We start from the raw sequence: 19,985 nt of genomic DNA, 5'->3' as shown, positions 1-19,985 counted from the left end.
AGAGAATCCCTGCCCATCACTTCCCTGAGGGAGTCAAAGTCTACTTTTCTGAAGTCCATGGTCCATGGTCTGCTGCTCTCCTTTCCTTTCGTCAACATCCTGAACTCAATCATCTTGTGGTCACTGCTGCCCAACTTGCCATCCACTTCAGCGTCTCCCACCAATTCTTCCCTGTTTATGAACAGTAGGTTAAGAAGAGCCTGGTCCCCAGTTGGTCTCTCCAACACTTGCACCAGGAAGTTATCTCCAATGCTCTCCAAAAACTTCCTGGACTTCCTGTGCATTGCTGTATTGCCTTTCCATCATGTCAGGGTCACTGAAGTCCCACATAAGAACCAGGGCTTGTGATCTGGAAGCTGCTGCTAATTGTCTGAAGAAAGCTTCATCTACCTCATCCTTCTGGTCTGGTGGTCTATAGACCACAACCTCACCCTTGTTGCTCTTCCCTCCAATCTTAACCCAGGGACTTTCTACAGGCCTATCTCTAGTTTCATACTGGAGCTATGATCAATCATACAGCTCCTTTACATACAGTGCAACTCCTCCTCCTCTTTTCCCCTTCCTTTTCTTCTTGAGCATTTTGTACCCATCCATGACAGTGCTCCAGTCATGTGAGCTATCCCACCAAGTCTCTGTTTTTCCAATCACATCATAGTTCCTTGATTGTATAAGGCCTTCTGATTCTTTCTGCTTGTTTCCCAGGCTCTGTGTGTTTGTGTACAGCCACCTGAGGTGACTAACCAGTTGCCCTACTTTCTCAGGAAGAACGAAGCCTCCCCTATTGTCCATTCCTGATTCTGCTTCCTCCATTTCCCCACTTTTCCGCACTTACCTCAGGGCTTTGTTCTCCATCCCCCAGCGAACCGAGTTTAAAGCCCTCCTCACTAGGTTAGCAAACCTGTCTGTGAAGAAGCTCTTTCCTCACTTCATCAGGTGGATCCCATCTCTTCCTAGTAATCCTTCTTCCTGGAACAACATCCCATGGTTGAGGAAGCCGAATCCCTACTGCCTTGTCTGGAAGGCATTAACATCAAAGATGCAGAGACATATCATTAGAAGTAGTAGTATAGTTTTAATGGGTAGGTTATAGAGCTGGAATTTAGGAGACTTATTTTCCTGATCTTATCACTAACTTACTGTGTGACCTTTGACAAGTCTGTTGTTTTCCTCCTTGATATGAGGATTATCATAGTTGACTTTCTTTGTTAGGGGGCTTTAATAGACATGCATGAAAAGCTCTGTATTCAATTAGTAGTGATGAAACATACAAAGGGCAATTTTGTGGGGATAACAAGGAAGAAAAGTATTCTGTGCCAGATGTATTCAGCTGTGTAAACTGAATCAGCCATTTATGAGGATTTTTTCCTAAATGAATTTGGTGAAGATGGTAGACAAAGCAGGAGAAACAGTCCCACATTTCCAGGAAGATGCACTAGATGATTGAACAGGTTTTTTCATCTCTAATATCTGTGAACGTATGTATGAAGACTTCATTTTGTCTTTAGTTGGTACAAATCTGCCTGTCGAGAGTTCTGAAGTTTCAGTCACAGTTTTTAATGCCATAGGAATGCTTTTAAAGTAAACTTGTCATTTTTTTAGGGATTAGGAAGGATGAGGATGTTGATTTCAGTAACAGCTGTTAATTTGAATTCCTGCCAATTGTTCAAAGACCCCCAAGCAGTTTAGAATGAGCTGTTTCAGCTAGTCTCTACTAATAGCCAACACTATTAGTGTTATTCAGAAGAATTGTACATTGTTTGGAGTCTTTCATGCCTTTACTCTACATCTGCTTTTTGGCTGAATTTTAAATGTCTTGTTATAGTGTGGCAGTCTATAAGCAGTAACCATTTCCTGTAGTTTCAATTACCCACTTCAATTTAGGGATGGGGTATGATCTGAGTTGAAGCAACACTGCTAAAACAGTTGGAAAAGCATGCAGAACGTAAAAATGTATCTATTATCTCTTGTATTCCTGCATCTGCAGTAATAACTATTGGTTAACGACATTCTCATTTAAAACAGAGGATATTTTTGAAGATAATATCGAAACTCATTGATATAGCAAGAGATCCTGTCAGGGTGAATTTTTAAATAGACTATTCTAAGTGAATTCAGATTTATGATGGTGAGCCCTTGAAATATTAGGCACAGAAATTGTAATAAATAAATAATATTTTAATTAGTTTTAATTTCCTCTGCTCATTAGCTGATGATCTGTGAATAATCTATGAAAAATGAGTGAGAAACTACTATTTCTTCTAATATTTGAGGTATCTTGTAAAACAAGAAGTACCCTAAATTATCAAGTAGCAGGTTTAAATAAGTACTTTTTTACATAATGCATAAATAACATGTGGAATTCATCGCCACAGGATATTGTGAACACGAATACTATAATGAGGTTCAAAAAGGGATTAGAAAAAATTGGTCTATTGGGATATTAAACATAACAATTATGGATGTCATCTGAGGCCCATAACATCCCTAAGCCCAGGAGTGGATCTAGGATTTTGAGAAGGTGGGGTGTGATATAGTTTACTGCATATGCACTACACAGAAGGAGAGTGTAACCACAATACCTGTCTAAGCCTGTAACAGCTAGTGACTGGCAAGGCTTGGCGGGGGATGGATCACTCTACACATTTCGGGGTTTTTTTCTTACACTTTTTACTCTGAAGCAGGAGGGTCAAACATCCAGCCAGTCTTTTTACTCTGAAGCAGGGGTGTCAAACATCTGGCCCTTGGAGATGTATCATCTGGCCTGTGAGTCTTCTGTAGTGGCCAGGAATTAGGGGGTGGGGCCCATCAGTGAATGCCAGTGACAGAGCCTTGTCAGAGAGTCAAGCAACAGCTGCACTAACCTTTACCGCTTCCTGATGCTGCTCGCTCCACCACCAAGAGTAGGTCTGTATTCAGCTGGTGAAGCTCCCTGCTCTAAAGCAGTTACTAATTGCCAGTGTGGGAAACAGAATACTGGGCTAGATGAACCTTTGATCTGACTCATCATGGTAGTTCTGTTGGCAAAGACTTATATGACAACATATGATGATGATGATGAATGAAGGAATACATATTTGTAGTTCATGGATTTTCCAGTTTCCTAATGTGATTGCCTTTACTTCTCTTTTTAGGAAGAGTTGGCATAGAAATAAAATAAATAAGGAACTCATGCATGAGTTCTCCTGCTAATGAAGGAGATTGATGAAGTAGGCTGTTGACTATGAAAGCTCATACCTCTGTGAACCAGTTAGTCCCAAAGATGCTACCCTGCCCTACCTTCTACCTCACTCAGAATAACATGACTAACTGCCTGTGTGTATGTGTATTTTAGGATTTGGAATCTCTAATTTATACCATTGATCTCTGCTCCTCTTTGATTTATTTTCCACTATTTTCAGTGTTACTTCTTTCTAACACAGTTCCTCATAATGAGTTTCGTTTTCTCCATAAATAGTATGCTGTGCCCTATACAAAATGGGCTGTTGCTAAGATATGCTTTGGCAGTTCTGAATGTCCAGATGTTGTGTTTTATAGATTGACTTCACAAAAATGAATAAACTTGTATAGTAAATAATGCCTTTAAAGCTAATCCAGTCCTAAAGAAATTTGAAAAGCTCAATCAGAAATAAAAATATTTCAAGAGGTTTTCTGTTGAGTAAAAATTAATTTGATCATTTATTTTTTCTAATATAAACATCAGATTTAAAGAAATTACCAGACTGAACTCACTTTAACATTTAAAATATTAAAAAAATTATATGCCTTTGGGAGGACTGAGAGAGAGATGCTTTGAATAAAATTTAAGGTCTTTACCATAGCTTTAAATAGGTTTTTTTATAAAGATCCTGTTGAAACAAAATAGTTCTAAATATTCAGTTAAAAGAGAAATATTTATATGAAGATTTCTAAATTCTTAGTAAGCTGCATTTAAAATATTTTCCTTCTATCTTGACACATTAAAAGTTTTATTTAGAAAAAAAATCATTTATTAGAATTATTCTATAGTATTGTTTTGAAAAGAGAAATGGTGTTTGTTTCTGTTTTACCCATTGGATTTTAATTTAAAGCAGTTGAAAGGTTTATTGAATTAAATGCTTCAAATAAACTCCTGCCTTGTTATTTTTTCCTAGACTGCCTACCTTATGTACCATTCTAGGTTGCATCAGTGCTCTGATGAATCTGAACATATATACCAGTATATGCTTGACTAGCATATGGATGCAGTGTTATTCCATTAAAAAAAAAAACTTTCCTTCTTCAAGCTAAATCATTGTTTCATATAGCAATCAAAACCTGCCTTGACTAGTTGCTTCCTCTCTAATTTTTTTATTTTTAAATACTGAATTCTGCTCTGTTCATCTCTAAAATGTCCATGTCAAATTCCTCTTGCTTTCCCATGCATCACTATGATCGAAGTTTAAATCAGCATTAAAAACATATATTGTATATCATCTCTCACTCCATGTTTGAGTCATGTTGTTGATTCCTGGTTAAACTGTCCAGCCCTCAGTCATCTGTGCCCATCTCTCTTATATTCTACACAGAAGTCTCTGGTTTGCTACGTGCTTTCTCTCTTGTTTTCTCCAAATTATTCAGCTTATGCTTGGAGTGTCCTTCCAAAATCTGTTAAACGTGCATTCTTACTTTGTTCAGATAACTCCTAAAACACATCTACATCACCTAGAAAAATGAATAGATTTAGAATTAAAGTCACAAAAAAGATGACATACTTTAGCTAAATCTGTCATGTTTTTCTGTCACTTACATGTGCTTCTTCCTCAGTATGTTTCTTGCATGTTAGGTCCTCATTTGTCTGCCAAGTACATAATTTAGATTCTAAAATCTTTGGTGCAGAGATCTATCATTGTTCTATTTTCTAGGCTTTGCCTATTCCAGAATGCACTCAAATACTAAAGAAACTGTTCTAATGATCTAATGTACATTGGAAAAGGGGATAGTATTTATGTATGGATTTATCAATGCTGTATATGTGTATGAACCATATAACAGGTTTTTCTTTAAATTGCAGATTGTGAGTCATGCCTTTAGTAAAGAGGAACATTGAACCTAGGCACCTCTGCCGAGGAGCTCTGCCTGAAGGAATTACCAGTGAACTGGAATGCGTAACCAACAGTACCCTTGCTGCTATTATACGGCAACTTAGCAGTTTAAGTAAGTACCTGAACTTCAGTGTGTAAGTGCTATTCCATGTCTTCAAAGAGCTCTGCAAACAAAATATTTCCTAAATAGCAAGTGTTTACAATAGTAGAAATGGTAGCACAGAAACATAAGTGATGTGCTTATGTTTCTTTCCATCAAGTGATTGCTGGAGCCAAGATTACAACTTGAGCCATGAGTTGCCAGCTTTCAGTTTTGGGTGCAGTTCAGTAGATTGCTTGGCCTCTTGGAATCAGATGGCTAGTTTCGTTTGTCTTATTAATATTAATTTTTCATTAAAACTTCCTGGCTCATGGCCCATTAAAGCATTTCAAAAAGACATGTTCACGCAGGTTCCTATCCTGTATACAGGACCTTCACCTGATTCAGGAGGTACATGGTGCCACTAGGGGGAATGCCTTACTGGACCTGGTATTGGCAACAGGGGTGACATGGTAGGGGACCTACAGATCAGTGGTCACCTGGGGGACAGTGACCACCAAATAATAGAATTCATCATTAGGTGTAGAGTGGGTAAGATAACTAGTAGGGTAGAGTGCTAGACCTTAGGAAGGCTGACTTCAGCAGACTTAGGCGTTTAGTAAATGACACACTGCAGAGTAAGAGAGTTGGCGAGATGGGAGCCCAGGAAGAGTGGCTGTGCCTTAAGGAAACGATCCTTCCATCACAGAAGGAGACGAACCCAATGTGGGGGAAAATGGGGAAAGGGGCCAAGAGGCTTCCCTGGCTGAACAGAGAAATCCAGAGTAGCCTAAGGGCAAAAAGGGGGGCATATAAGCAGTGGAAACAGGGAGAGATTACTAAAGAGGAGTATACCTCCTCAGCTCGCAGTTGCAGGGAGGCAGTTAGAAAGGCCAAAGCTACCATGGAGCTTAAGATGGCATCCCAAGTTAAGGATTACAAAAAATTGTTTTTCAGATGTATAGGGAGTAAAAGAAAGGCCCAGGGCAGTATAGGACTGCTACTGAATGGGCAAAAGCAACTGGTGACAGACAGGGGGACAAGGCTGAACTCCTCAATGAGTTCTTTGCCTCAGTGTTCCTAAACAAGGGGCAAGACAAGTCTCACAATGAGATTGTAGAGAGACAACAGCAGGGCACCAGACTACCAAGCATTGACCCTGACATGTTGCAGAGTCACTTGGAAGAACTGGATGCGTTTAAGTGAGCAGGCCTGGATGAGTTCCATCCAAGGGTACTGAAGGCACTGGCTGACATCATTGCACAGCCACTGGCGGGAATATTTGAACACTTGTGGTGCATGGGCCAGGTCCCGGAGGACTGGAAAAGGGCCAGTGTGATCCTTATTTTCAAGAAGGGGAGGAAGGAGGATCCGGGAATCTATAGGCCAGTCAGTCTCACCTCCATCCTTGGCAAAGTCTTTGAAAAGATTATTAAGGCTCATATATGCGAGAGCCCAGCAGGAAAAATTATGCTGAGGGGAAACCAGCACGGGTTTGTAGCAGGTAGATCATGCCTGACTAATCTAGTCTCTTTTTACGACCAGGCTACAAAACACCTGGACGCAGGAGTAGGGTTTGACATCATCTACTTAGACTTCAGGAAGGCCTTCAATACGGTATCCCACCCCATACTGGTGAACAAGTTAAGAGGTTGTGACTTGGATGATTACACAGGCTGTGACTTGGTGGGTGGCAATTTGGCTAGAGGGTCGAACCCAGAGAGTGGTGGTGGATGGGTCGGTATTGACCTGGAAGGACGTGGGCAGTGGGGTCCTGTAGGGCTCAGTCCTTGGACCGATACTCTTCAATGTCTTCATCAGTGACTTGGACGAGGGAGTGAAGTGTACTCTGTCCAAGTTTGCAGATGATACAAAACTGTGGGGAGAAGTGGACACGCCGGGGGGCAGGGAACAACTACAGGCAGACCTGGACAGGTTGGACAAAAGGGCAGAAAACAATAGAATGCAATTTAACAAGGAGAAATGCAAAGTGCTGCACCTAGGGAGGAAAAATGTCCAGCACACCTACTGCCTAGGAAATGACCTGCTTGGCTGCACGGAAGTGGAAAGGGATCTTGGAGTCCTAGTGGACTCCAAGATGAACATGAGTCATCAGTGTGACGAAGTCATCAGAAAAGCTAACTGCACTTTATCATGCATCAGCAGATGCATGACAAACAGAGCCAAGGAGCTGATACTTCCCCTCTATCGGGCGCTGGTCAGACCGCAGTTGGAATACTGTGTGCAATTTTGGGCGCCGCACTTCAAGAGGGATCTGGATAACCTGGAGAGGGTCCAGAGAAGGTCCACTTGTATGGTTAAGGGCTTGCAGACCAAGCGCTATGAGGAGGTACTAGGGCACCTGGACCTCTTCAGCCTCCGCAAGAGAAGGTTGAGAGGTGACCTTGTGGCTGCCTATAAATTCATCATGGGGGGGCAGAAGGGAATTGGTGAGGCTCTACTCACCAAGGCACCCCTGGGGGTCACAAGAAATAATGGCCATAACTAGCAGAGAGCAAATTTAGACTGGACATTAGGAGGAACTTCTTCACAGTTAGAGTGGCCATAATCTGGAATGGGCTCCCAAGGGAGGTGGTGCTCTCCCCTACCTTGGGGGTCTTCAGGAGGAGGTTAGATGGGCATCTGGCTGGGGTCATCTGAACCCAGCACAGGTGGGAGCACACAGAGAGGGATTGTGGTGGTTGTGGCTTCATCCTGGATGTGAGCCCCACTGAACAGAGGGACCCACGCTGAGGGGAGGCATGGAATGGGCTCCAGTGTGTCCGCACTAGCCTGGGGTAGAGCCAAGCTGTGGTGAACGTGCAGCTGGGGGAGTGGGACACTACCCCTACAGCTTTCCCACTGACATCAGGCAGGCCTACCCTGGCTGTGCTGGTTGGTGTCGTGTGCTCCACTGAACTGTGGTTGGCCACCGGGAGGGCAGATAGCAGTGGCGGTGGGGAAGCCACAGGGGTAGCGCCCTGCACCTGGTGCCTGGTACATGAGGCTGTGCTGTACCTATGACTTCCCCGCTGCTGCTGTCTGGGGCATGGCCAGATGCTGGCCTGGCATGGCCCTCTGAGGCGAAGGGGGCAGGGAGGGGGTTTATTCCCCCCTCTCCTTCTGGGGGATCACAGCTAGGGTTGGCCAACCTTGGGTACTGCCTCTGTCTTTCGGCTCTGGCCAGGCAGACCCCGGCTGGGGTTCCCAGGTGGGAGAGGGGAAGGAGTGGGGAATAAACTTCCTCCCTGCCCCCTTCACCTCAGGGGGCCATGCTGACCAGTGTCTGGCCGCCCCTCCTAGCCGCTGCCACTGGAACTGTCAGGGAGGAAGGACACTGACAGGGCAGTAGCCCCTGTCATCGTGTCCTGGGGAACACAAGCCTCTTCCTGGTGGGAGGGCTGCACTGTGGGTGGGAGTGGAGCAGGCAGAGCTGCTGCAGCCTGCATGGGGCAAGAGGCAGTGGCAGGGCTTGGAGGTGTGGCTATAGGGGCCAAGCTGAATTTTGGGGTGGCCATAGCCCCCCAGCTCTCCCCTCCCCCTAGCACCACCACTGCTGCTACTTACCCTGCGCAGGCGGTGGCAGCTCTGTCTGCCCTACTTGTAGTGCAGTCCCACCACTGGGAAGAGGCTTGTGCTCCCCAGGACACCATTACAGGGACTGCTGCCCTGTCAGTGTCCCTTCCCACCAAAAGGTCCAGTGGCAGGGGCTAGGAGCGGTGGCCAGACACCAATCAGCATGGCCCTGTTCATCTTACGATGCCATGCTAGGCCAGCATCTGGCCCTGCCCCTGCTCCTGCTCTGGCTAGAGAGCAGAGGGGTGGGGCCAGTTCTACTCTCTGGAGCAGACAGCCCAGCCCAGCCCAGGGCTGAAAAGCACGCTGGGAAGCTGGAGGACTCTGATTGTTAAACCAGGAAATGTGTCTGGGACAGAAATTCCATTAACTGGTTTGACTCAATCCAATTAAGTCTGATACTGTGTTCAACCAGGTTTATTCATAGATGTTAGGGTCAGTAGGGGCCTCAATAGATCATCGAGTCCGACCCCCTGCATAGGCAGGAAAGAGTGCTGGGTTCAGATGACCCCAGCCAGATGCCTAGCTAACCTCCTCTTAAAGACCCCCAGGGTAGGGGAGAGCACCACCTCCCTTGGGAACCCATTTCAGATTTTGGCCACTGTAATTGTGAAGAAGTTCTTCTTAAACCAGTTTATCTTAAACCAGTTTCAGCCATTTTAAAACTGGTTTATGTGCCCTGAACTTCTGTTCTGTTACAGGTTTAAACCAGTTTTTGATCACGTAAACTGGTTTATTTGTTACTGCATTCATCAGCTACATCAGTTTTTTCAACCATCACAAAGCACTAACCAAACCATATCTAAGGGATTTGCTTAATTCACAACTGGCTATCAAATTAAGGTTGAGCTACTCAACTGTTTGCTGAGGTTTTTATGTTGGAGGGTACTTGTTCTCCACTCAGCTGGGGCTTAACAGCTGTTTGCTGTGGATCTCGCTGACTGAGTTAGTATATAAACTCTCAGTTAGGTAGAGGGATTATGAACCTACCTCTATGCAGTATCCAGGTTCTACTGTACTTGTCATATCCATGAACTAGTTTATATCTTCTTTTCCATTAGTTTTATGTTAAATGGTGTTGTTACCATGCAGCCTCTGATTACTCCCTGGAGGTGAATTTTCTTGCTGGAGATCCAAAAGATTCATTTCTGTCTTGACTCTTTTTCTGTTTTGGATGTCTGATGTGCATAGGGAAAGACTTGTATTGTTTCTGAAATCATAATCTGTTATATCCTTGCTCTTTGGATAAGGACTAGACAGCTGAAGCCTAAACCTTCAGTTGGTTGCCTCTACCCTTTTTTTGGGAGCAATGAAGGCACTTACACGCACACACTGAGTGCATCAGCTTTTCTAAAGGACTGCCTGTGTGCATGCTGTTTCCCACAGTAAATGAGGTAACTTACTTGACTTTTGAAGCCTGCACTATCTTTCATGGACATAAGAGCATGCATGCAGCCAGTTACAGCAGGGTAGCTAACATGCTATAAATTTACACTTTACCTCGATTTCTTGCAGGAAACATCCCAGATATGAGAGAGAGATCTTCCTTTTTCAGCAAGGAAGAGCTCTCCTTCATGAGAGTTTCCTGTGCAGAAACAAATGCCTGTACATTCCCTACTGCTGGGAGTCAGGGATTGGGAGGAGTCAGGTGGTAGGGAAATGCTCCATGCGCCTTCCCTAGATCGGGGTGATCTCAGTCTGGGGAAGGGGCAATGAACCTTTCCCTGACTCTGTTCCACCTAGGAGGAATTGAGCAGCAAATGTTGCTTTCACTATCCATGGATTAGGGGTGTTCTCAGGCATGATGTACAAGCTTGGGGATTAGGGGTGTGGGGATGGTTTCAGGCTAAAATGTTTGTACGTCTTCTCTCTCTTGTGAAGATTTCTAGCACGGCAACTTTCCCAGAAATTTGTACTGCTAGGAGCAAGTGTCTGTTCATACCCTAAGCATCATGTTCTTGTGTCCATATACTGAGACTACAACAATTAAACAAGGCTGAGTTTCCCATCCACCAGTGGCTGGCACCACGAGTTCCTTTGCTAAGAACTGCAATCTACTTCTGTACTGTCATTGACATTGATGGCTATTTTGGCTCTGCTCGAACTCATGGTATATCATAACTCTGCTAGACACCACATATTGATGTAAAATCAGTATTTGTTGGTTGATTCTGTGCTGCCCTTTGCAGTTGTGGAATTAACTAAGGGTACAAATCTAGGGAAGCAGAAAGTGATGGCTAAAAAAGTTTGCAAAGTAGATATTTGTGAGAGAAAAGTGGGTTTTTTAATTTGTTTTTGTTTCCTCCCTCCTATTTGTTTTTTGTGCGACAAAATCTTTGCTCAGCTGTTGTGTTCCATTACAGCACTTCACTTTGGTGACCCATTAAGCCCAGTTGGACTCATTCCCTGAAGAACAGAGAGCAGCTGCAAAGAATTTAGGCATTGATTTGAGCAGCATATATTTGTTCTCTTCTGCTAGACCTATGACTTCTCACAGGCTTGAGAGAGACCGGTATTTTTGGCTCAGATCCACCAGGCGTTGTATTGGAATTTCATATACATAATTGAACACCAGCCCTTCAATATTCAGGTATTTTAATAATAAAAGGGGCAAGACCTTATAGGGAGGATTGGACCCAAAGCACCAATGGCTACTTCTTTAGCTCAAGGAGGAGACCATCCCTTTGTGGTTCTGCAGCCTCTTCATTGCTGCGTCAAAGCTTTTTATCTAAAGAGGATACTGATCCATTACTTCTGCTAAAAGATCACAGTATAGAAAAAGGATTCTTTGTCTGTCTGCCACTAAACAAAGAACCATGGTGCAGCAGTGGTGGAGGGGTGGGTGCACATTTATACACCTGCTTTTTGGGAAGCATTGAAGCTGGTTACAGAGCTCAGCTTAGATGATCAATAACCACACATCATTGCCTCTGCAATGTGAACTTCCTCTTTTATCCTTCAGGGCCCTTGCAAGATCACTTCAAAATGATGACTATTTGACAACATCTGAGACAGTTACAAACAAATCACATCCATTAGCACCTTTCAACCTGATAGTATAGATTGTTTAAAAATTTATTGGGAGAACCATGTTATGTATTCTGGATATTTTACTGTGTTCTTTCACACTGTGGTCAGTTAATGTACTGAAAGGTATGTAATTTTGGCAAGGAAGTCTAAGAGGTGTTCTGGGTCTCAGGTGCCAGAAAATGACTATTTTATAGAATAAGAGCAAAAAGTTTTTTTCTTTCTTCAGTTTGACTTCCTTGAAGGAGGGTAGGCTGTTCTTCTAAATTGGAAGTTTTTCTCTTTGATTGCAATCAAAAAGAAAACATCTTTCCCTCAGTTCCAGGCTGTGAAAAATGATACAGTCTTGACTAAGACTTTCCAAAGCCAGCACTGCTAGCAAAGTTCATCTATGTTTGTTTATAGTATATCATACTCACAAGCTGCATCTTCAAAATGGCAAATTTTGACAGAGCCATGGAGATTTTGAAACCAGCTTTATCCCCCTTTTTGCATCCTCCTTCTTACCTGTTTGCTGCTTGTTTAATTTCTCAGAGGTAGAAAAATTAATTGCCACAAGCTAGTAAAGTTCTGTATAATAACAGAAAGACTTCATAAATGGGAGCAGAAAGACCCTAGGCCAGGTGCCTTTTTCTTATCTGGTGGACTATGATGTTTCCTTCTAACAGTGGTTTTGTTACTTGTACATTTTAAGTAAAAACTTTTTTCTTCAGTCAGTGAACTGATAGCTTCATGGTAGCTTTGGCTTTCATGCACGAAAACTCTTTTCAGTTAAATTCATGTTCATGTCTTTCTATATAGCAGATGCTGCTGCTTCAGAGGGTGGAACAGTTGCAAGCCAAAGTGGCAAAAGAAGCTAAAGTGGTGAGAGATCTGACCAGGAACTGAAAAATTTCACTGATTTGACAGAGAAGAAACTTTCTTTTGCCTCAGCAGTACAGCTATCAGTTCATATGTTTCTTTTACGACAGAACCAAGAAAGAAGCATAGGGAAGAATTGATTCTTTTCGTCTCTGACTTCATATTTGTTCATGGGAAGAAAGAATAAGATGCTGTTGATTTTATTTTTGAAGCCTAAATAGCAAAGCCTTTAAATGTGCCTTTTGTGTCGAAAACATCCTAAACTGTCTTACTAAACCATGAAGACCTCTTATTAACTTGAATGGCTTATTGAGGTTGTCTTTATTCTAGTAGTATATTTGTAATCTGAAGTACAAGGAAGACGCACTATTCTTTTAAATCTCAAGTATTTTCATTACTAAAAGAAGATAGCTTACATAATACTGATAGGTTTAGGCATCATTGGTTTGTTTCTTTTTTGTTATAGAACTAATCGTTTTCATTACTTACAGAAGATAGCTGCAGGGGCATCTTATTCAATATGTTAATACAGACTTTTGTAGAGAGTGAATTAATTGCAGTTGATTTTTACAGAGCTAGCTAGTAGAAATCAGCCAGAGATTCATGAAGACTTTACAGGCAAATGCCCCACAAATAGTATACTGTAGAACTTTGAGAGACATTTCATGATTCTTGCTGGTTGTTAAGCACTGGTCTCCAGAACAATTTCTCAAAATTATTCAAAATGTATCTTCTAAGGCACTTTATTATCTAGAGTATTATGAAGAATGATTCTTACAAGTGCTGAGAAGAAGCACTTCTTTGTATATGACATCACAGCTATTATAAGGAGACAGAAGAGATTTTGTGAAGAGAGGACATTTTATAATTATAGATTAAAAAAAAAAATGTTTTTTTCACCCTGGTGGGTGGTCTTGTCTGGTTTCTCAGTGCCTGTTGAGGTGTGGCTTGTAGAGTGAGGGGTGGGGAGGGGGATAGGTGACTCTGTTCCTTCCTACCCTGAGAACCTGATCTTTAAGTCCCTCACCTTCACCCTTCCTGATTCTCTGTGAGTCGGGGAGCTTCTGTTTTCAAGAGAAGGATTTTCTCTTGCTGGGGAGAACAAGTGCAGACTGAAGTTTCAAAGAGTAAACAGACCACTTTTTCAATAAAGGTATTTATTGGGGCAGAGCCAGTAAGCCAGAAGTGCTCTGCCTCCTTTCAAAGGGTTAAGCAGTTCCTCTGTCCCCGGTCCAGCTCACACAGCCCAGAGAACCCTGAAAGACTGCTCCACTGTTTAATTTGCAGCCACAAAGCTGTACCAGACCCCTCTTCTCAGCCATACACTCGCTTGGTCACACTTTCCGTTTCATTCTTATGCTTATCTTATCCATTCAATTTTCTGTAGATGGATGTGTCTTCTATCATATGGGCTGAAAACTGGCTTTATTTTCTCTCTAACCCATTTTCTCCCTTCTTCCCTTCATATTAGTTAGCTAGAAGGAAACTGAGGCATTCAGTGTAATTACAACATGAGCCCAGTTAACACAGAAACATTACAGTAAACCCCATAGTCCATTACAGCCTACATTTCATGTTATTCTTTGGGAATTAAGTATTTTTTTCTCTTTTTGGAAATAAATATTTAATCTTTTCCACATGCTGGTTGCAAATAGCTATCTTTAAAAACCACAGTCAACTGGCTTTTAATATGAAGCTATAATCCTCACAACTGTAGGTAGCTTCTATAGTTTTTTTTACTACTCGCTAATCATCTATCCCCCATGAATTTTAGAGTAGAAATTACAGTAGAAAATCTTTATTCATCATTAAAAAAAGGAAATAATTTATGAAGCAATCTATTATAATCTTTTCTGCCTTCTCTAAGAAAACTGAAAGACTGACACCTACACATGCATACTGTTTTTTTCTTCTTGAAGAACTTTGCAGACTAGCTTCTGACCTAGACACATCAGAAGGAATCTTAAGTTCCAGCGACGGGTTTGAGAAGGGTTCTGGAGAACATTCTGTCATTGAGTTAATTTCTACAATATTCATAGGAATGTAGGGGCAGAAATGGCCTCTCTGGGTCATCAGTTCAGTCCCTAGGCTTTCAGAGAAAACCATTCACCCTTAAATTCTTAAAATTTCCACATTAACCCAGATGATCTTAGATTTTCCACTTAATCCTCACACAACTCAGCTATAAGGCGCAGAATCAGAAACCTGAAGAACATCCTACAGCAGGCCACAGGTAAAAGCAGGGGGACTGGGCACTAGCCATGTTCTGGTACTGTAATAAAAGAGAAGTACAGTAGATGGTTAATAAATATGTATTCAGATAATCCCAGGAAGACAGCCATCCCCACACTTCATTTGAAAGAACCCTCCCCCCTCTCTCCCCTGCACCCTCCATTCTTTGCCTGCTTGATTTGTGGGGAAGATTGCTTCCTGACCGCAAATTTGTCACCTGGTATCACCTTTGTCTCTAGTGGGTTATGGAATAGAGAAAATCCCACACAATTTACTGATTCGTTTTGATGCACTGGCTGGGGGAGTATTGATTGCACGATTTCACAATGATTACACACTTAATTCATACAACACAATTTTATTTTAAAATTCTTTGCTACGTATATAACACTGCTTAGCTTTAAGAAACACCACAAACATTAAGAACACAATAATTACATATATCAGAAACAATGCTCCGAATGTACTTCCTTCCCAAACAATGCTATAAGAATTAGTATTACAAAAACAACTACAATTACAACTAAAAGTCAAATTTGAATCAATACTATTATTTTCATAATATACTTACAATCCTAGAATTCCGAGAAGCCAAACACCTAAATATGGTTTCATTCCTCAGTAGTACAATTTAATGGGTTGGCCTCAGTAGTACGGTTCAGTGGGCTCGCCTCAGCAATACGATTCAATGGGCTGGCCTCAATACTGATAGAACTAAGTCCCCTTCTTTCAGTCCCTTTCGGGCGCTCTGCAGCTTCAGCGTGAACTAAGAGATTCGTGTTCACGGAGAGGGTGGTTCAGGTGATTAGTCTGATCCGGCCTACACTTGCGATTCTTCCTTCGTTGTTCTGCAAGTATAGTCACCTCCAAATTGGGAGAGTAGGTTACAATTTTTATTGAGTGAGCTGCCGTCAATGGGCTCCTCCTACTCAAACCTGTCATTACCCCCAAATTTGGGCTCGGATCTTACTCAACAGATTCTTTTGCTTAGTAATTAGTTTCTTTTGTTGATCATTTTAATTACTTTGGGGAACTTCCATACCACTGCAAGTGACCTTTTCTTACCAATCTGGTCAAAAGGCTCTAGGGTTTGATCTCTCGGAACTCAGGATATTTGCTGAAGGGTCAATTTTGAAGTTCTCTTTGTAAAAGACTTCTAAAGATAAAATTCAAGAGTTAAAACTTTAAGCAAAGTCTGGATCTTTCACATGTAGTCCAAAACAATGACCTAGATAAGGAGATAAATCCGATCTTCTTCCTGAAACTGGCTAATGGGCAACCATTACAAACATTCAAACTATTTTATTGAATATGACAACCTTGAGTAAAAGAGCAAGATTTTTTGTCAGAAATTTTATGCAGTTTTTGAATACCCGTGCAGGTACCAGTGCATCCCAGTCAAAAACCCAGTATTGTTTGTGGGTAATATCCGGTGCTTGAGAGGAAGATAAAAGAACACGTGCAGAATTCAAAGCCACTCTGTGATTCTCGATCCCTGCTACTGCTACAAATGGGGGGGAAGCGGGGGGGGGGAGCAAGGTATACCTTTGTATACTTATTTTCTGTACTGCTACAAGGTCTTACATAGCAATACAAATATAATGTCTGTCCAAGGCCTAAGGGATACTTTCCGAACATCTGTAGTTCACTTATGAAACGTTACAGCTGGTTAAAGGGCTCAACTTAACTTTAACATAATTCTGCCACTTTTCTGCTATTCACTTTATTTTAGATGATTGATTTTTAAAAAAACCCACCAAGCCTATTGTGGTTTATGTTCTGAAATTCCTTGGATTGACTGCGGGAATCTACTTAAAAAAAAAAAAAAAAAAGTAACATGGACTATCCTTAAGTTTTTATCACAGAAGCTGACTTTATTAACCACTTAACATGTTCTTGTTAATATCTTAGCTGTTTAAGGGTAAAATTTGAGTATCTCTGTTTTTAAACAGAAAAGTGCTCAGGTTGATCAAACTTTGAGTCAAAGTTTAGGGGATGTTTGTATTGATATTAATCTTCCTGATTTTGCAGGAGACTGGATGCATACATTGCTGGGGTTATTTGACCCCAGCAGTCTTTCCTGCCTAGAGCAGAGGGACTGGATCTGATGATCTCATGAGGTCCCTTTCAGCCCTAAACTTCTGCGAAACTTCTGCATAGCACTTAACAATAGATATTTTGGATGTAATACATTGCACTTAACTTCTAATGTGCCCTGTGCAGCTGTAGCATACTGTAATTCAGTGACTCGAGTGCTTTATTATAACATGCTATTGAAGCACTGTTCACTGTGTCTTATAAATCTTTAACACATGTTTTTCTCTCTGTTTTTTCCTCTACAGGCAAACATGCTGAAGATATATTTGGTGAATTGTTTAATGAGGCCAACAACTTCTACATTAGAGCAAATTCCCTTCAAGACAGAATTGATCGCCTTGCTGTCAAAGTTACCCAGCTGGATTCAACAGTAGAAGAGGGTAGGTAATTGCATGAAAGTACTGAGCCAGAAGTGATGTTGACAAGACTACAGTAATTAATTACCTAACAATCACAGCTTTTTCTTTCAGAGCAGTACTGAGTTGATATTTCATCTCATTTTTCTTGTTGGGGGAAAAAAATCAAATTAGGGTAACGTGGAGGAAATATTCTTGAACTACATCCTTGATTTAATAATTAGCTTTAGGGAGTATTATATTGAATTAATGTTATTATTTTCAGAGTTTTGGTGAAAATCAGCGTTTACTTGCAATGCATCTTGAATATGACTAGCTCTAGATCATGGTGCTCAACGTTTTTGCCCAGTGGACCAGATTGGCAGCACCCAGGTTGCTTCCAGCTGCTGTTCCCAATCTGGTGCCTGGGCAGGCATGGTGGGCATCATCTGGCTGTGTGGAGGAGGGGCAGGGGGAAGGCTGGCCCCAATGCAGCCCTGCAGGAGAAAGGAGCTTGACATGGCACTTTGAAGAGGGAAGGGTGCATAGCCAGGCCCCAACCTGGCCCTACAAAGAGGGAAGGGGACATAGGTTAGCTCTGCAGGGGTGGAGTGGGGTGGGGGAAGGGGGCATGGCCTAGCTCAGCCCATTCTGGCCCCATTGGGATGGAAGGGAGCATATGCAGCCCCAATCCAGGAGCAGGGGGGTGTAGCCCAGCCCTGCTGGGGAAGGGGTAGCAGTCTGGCCTGGCCCTGACTGAGCGTTTTGGGTTTGGGGATTTGGCAGGGTGAGGGTGGCCATATTAATGGCCACTGCTCCCTTGCTGCCAAATTTCCTGACTCATGGGGAGTCCCATGGGCCAGATGTGATGACTGTGCAGGCCACAGGCTGGAGGTTTGAGCGTCCTTGCTCTAAATGGTTTTTGTATGCATTTGTTTTATATTTACCTTCTGACAAGCTGATATCATGTAAGGTTCAAGTCACAAGAAACTGCTTAATTGGATCATAACCTGTCACATTCTTACTTTTTTTAATTTTAAGGCATGTACACATATGCTGTAAAGGCTGCACATGGATGTTCAGTTTTTCTTGGGAGAGTCACTGCTCTCCTACTAAAATCCAAATGTTCAGGATTTTTTTCTCCCAGGTCAAAATTGGCTGCTCTGGGAGAAAAATAACCCAGGAACAACCAGGGTTTAATCATTCCTGGAAGAGTTTACTGGGAGAAACATGCTCTTTTGAGAGAAGCCATAGCAGAATCCTCTAGCATCCCAAGGTACTTTTTCTGTCCCCTTGGGAGACTGTGTCACTTGCTGGGTTCTACTGCTCCAAGTCAGGCAGGGAGCAGAACATGTCCCCTTCATAAATCCCATGTGCTGCAGGGAGACACAGGCTGACCCTAAATATTCTGGGTCAGTCTGTCAGGGCTGCCCTGTGCACTGTTGCCATCTGTCTCCAGGCAGACCGAAGGAGCCTGCAGAGTGCACTGAGATGTGTGTACAGGTGCCCTCTGGAGGTACAGCATTATCACTGCAAGTATTTTGCTCTTCAGGGGCTTAGCATTCAAATATCTGTTCAGGCATCTCTGGGTAAATTTTTTCTACCAAAAAAAACAAATCTGAGAGAATTCTGTCAGATCATTTGATCATGTGGTTGAAGCCAGAATGAATAGCCAAAGCAATAATATATGCTATGATAATAGTGATAGATGATAATCTGTATTGTGAATTTAAGAATCAAAGAAATGCACAGCTGTAATCAAATCCTTGCTTTTAGGAATCAAGTGCATCTCTTATATGAATTAAGACCCTGTCATACTTAAGTAGACTTCCCAGAAGAATCCAGTGTGAAATAGAAATCAGTCCTGTGGTTTTTTTCAGTGAAAGTATTCTGGGACAGGCCATGTCTGTGAAACAGCTTAATCAACTAGCACCCAACAGTCTGGTGTTAGAGGCTTCTAACTCCTTAAATGGATTACATAGCCCAGGGCTTTCCATTTGGTGGTGTGTGGGCCACACCGAGCCTGCAAGAGATTAACATTGTCTGCAGGCTCTTGCCCAACTGTTGCTCTCCGTATAGCTCCTGTTGCTGTGGTGGCTGGGGATCTCTGGGGCAGAGCAGCACAGGGAATAAGGGCCTAGTGAGACTGCTGTCCACACAGTGGCAAGGGGGGGTGTTCACACTGCCTGCACAGTAGTCACATGGAGGAGGGAGGCCTTGCACTGCCCACATGAGCTGCTGGAGGGTTGTGCTTTCCATATGGCTGAAGTCCTGGGGAACCCACTCAGTGTCTAGCCCAGGGCCTGTAACTGGTATGGCATGCAGCCCCTGGCCTTTCAGAAGCTGCACAACCCTGATGTAACCCATCTCTTCTAAATTCTCATTATCTGTGCTTGCAAATGGATGTATGTATATGCCTACTTTTAATTGTAGCTGTTATATGAGTTTGAAATAGCTGCTGAACATGATCCTTTTTTGTGAGGGTATGGCCACCTAATATAATTGTCCTCTTATATCTTCCTGGAAATTAAGATTAGTTGAGTTTAACATACAATTAAAAATAATTAATTTTTTTTAGAGAATTCAGGGAATTGCAAAGATGATATAAAGCTTTTCACATGCTGGTTATTAGTGACTACAGGCTGTTACTGATTGGCTCTTTCCTATTGTATGGAATGGGTGTCAGATTTCTGGCATGTGGGCCGGCTTTGGCCCACA

The 19,985-nt window shown here is 42.4% G+C and overlaps 1 protein-coding gene across 5 annotated transcripts in view; it reads left to right on the top strand.

The window, feature by feature from the left end:
* WASF3 (WASP family member 3) overlaps positions 1 to 19,985 on the top strand; it is a 150,160-nt gene that overhangs the window by 103,010 nt on the left and 27,165 nt on the right. For 4 of the 5 annotated variants that reach the window (XM_014595935.3, XM_059720305.1, XM_059720316.1 and 1 more), the window contains 2 exons: positions 5,030 to 5,172; positions 17,178 to 17,312. In XM_014595935.3, the coding sequence (XP_014451421.1) occupies positions 5,040 to 5,172; positions 17,178 to 17,312 (268 nt within the window). In that variant the 5' untranslated portion in view covers positions 5,030 to 5,039. Of the gene's footprint in view, positions 1 to 5,029; positions 5,173 to 11,078; positions 11,306 to 17,177; positions 17,313 to 19,985 lie in introns of those variants that run through there. The other variant, XM_019497381.2, reaches the window with a different exon arrangement.

Source organism: Alligator mississippiensis, chromosome 1 (genome assembly GCF_030867095.1).
Source record: "Alligator mississippiensis isolate rAllMis1 chromosome 1, rAllMis1, whole genome shotgun sequence".
In the NCBI taxonomy this organism is placed as follows: domain Eukaryota; kingdom Metazoa; phylum Chordata; order Crocodylia; family Alligatoridae; genus Alligator; species Alligator mississippiensis.
This window is presented reverse-complemented; position numbering and strand designations above follow the sequence as displayed.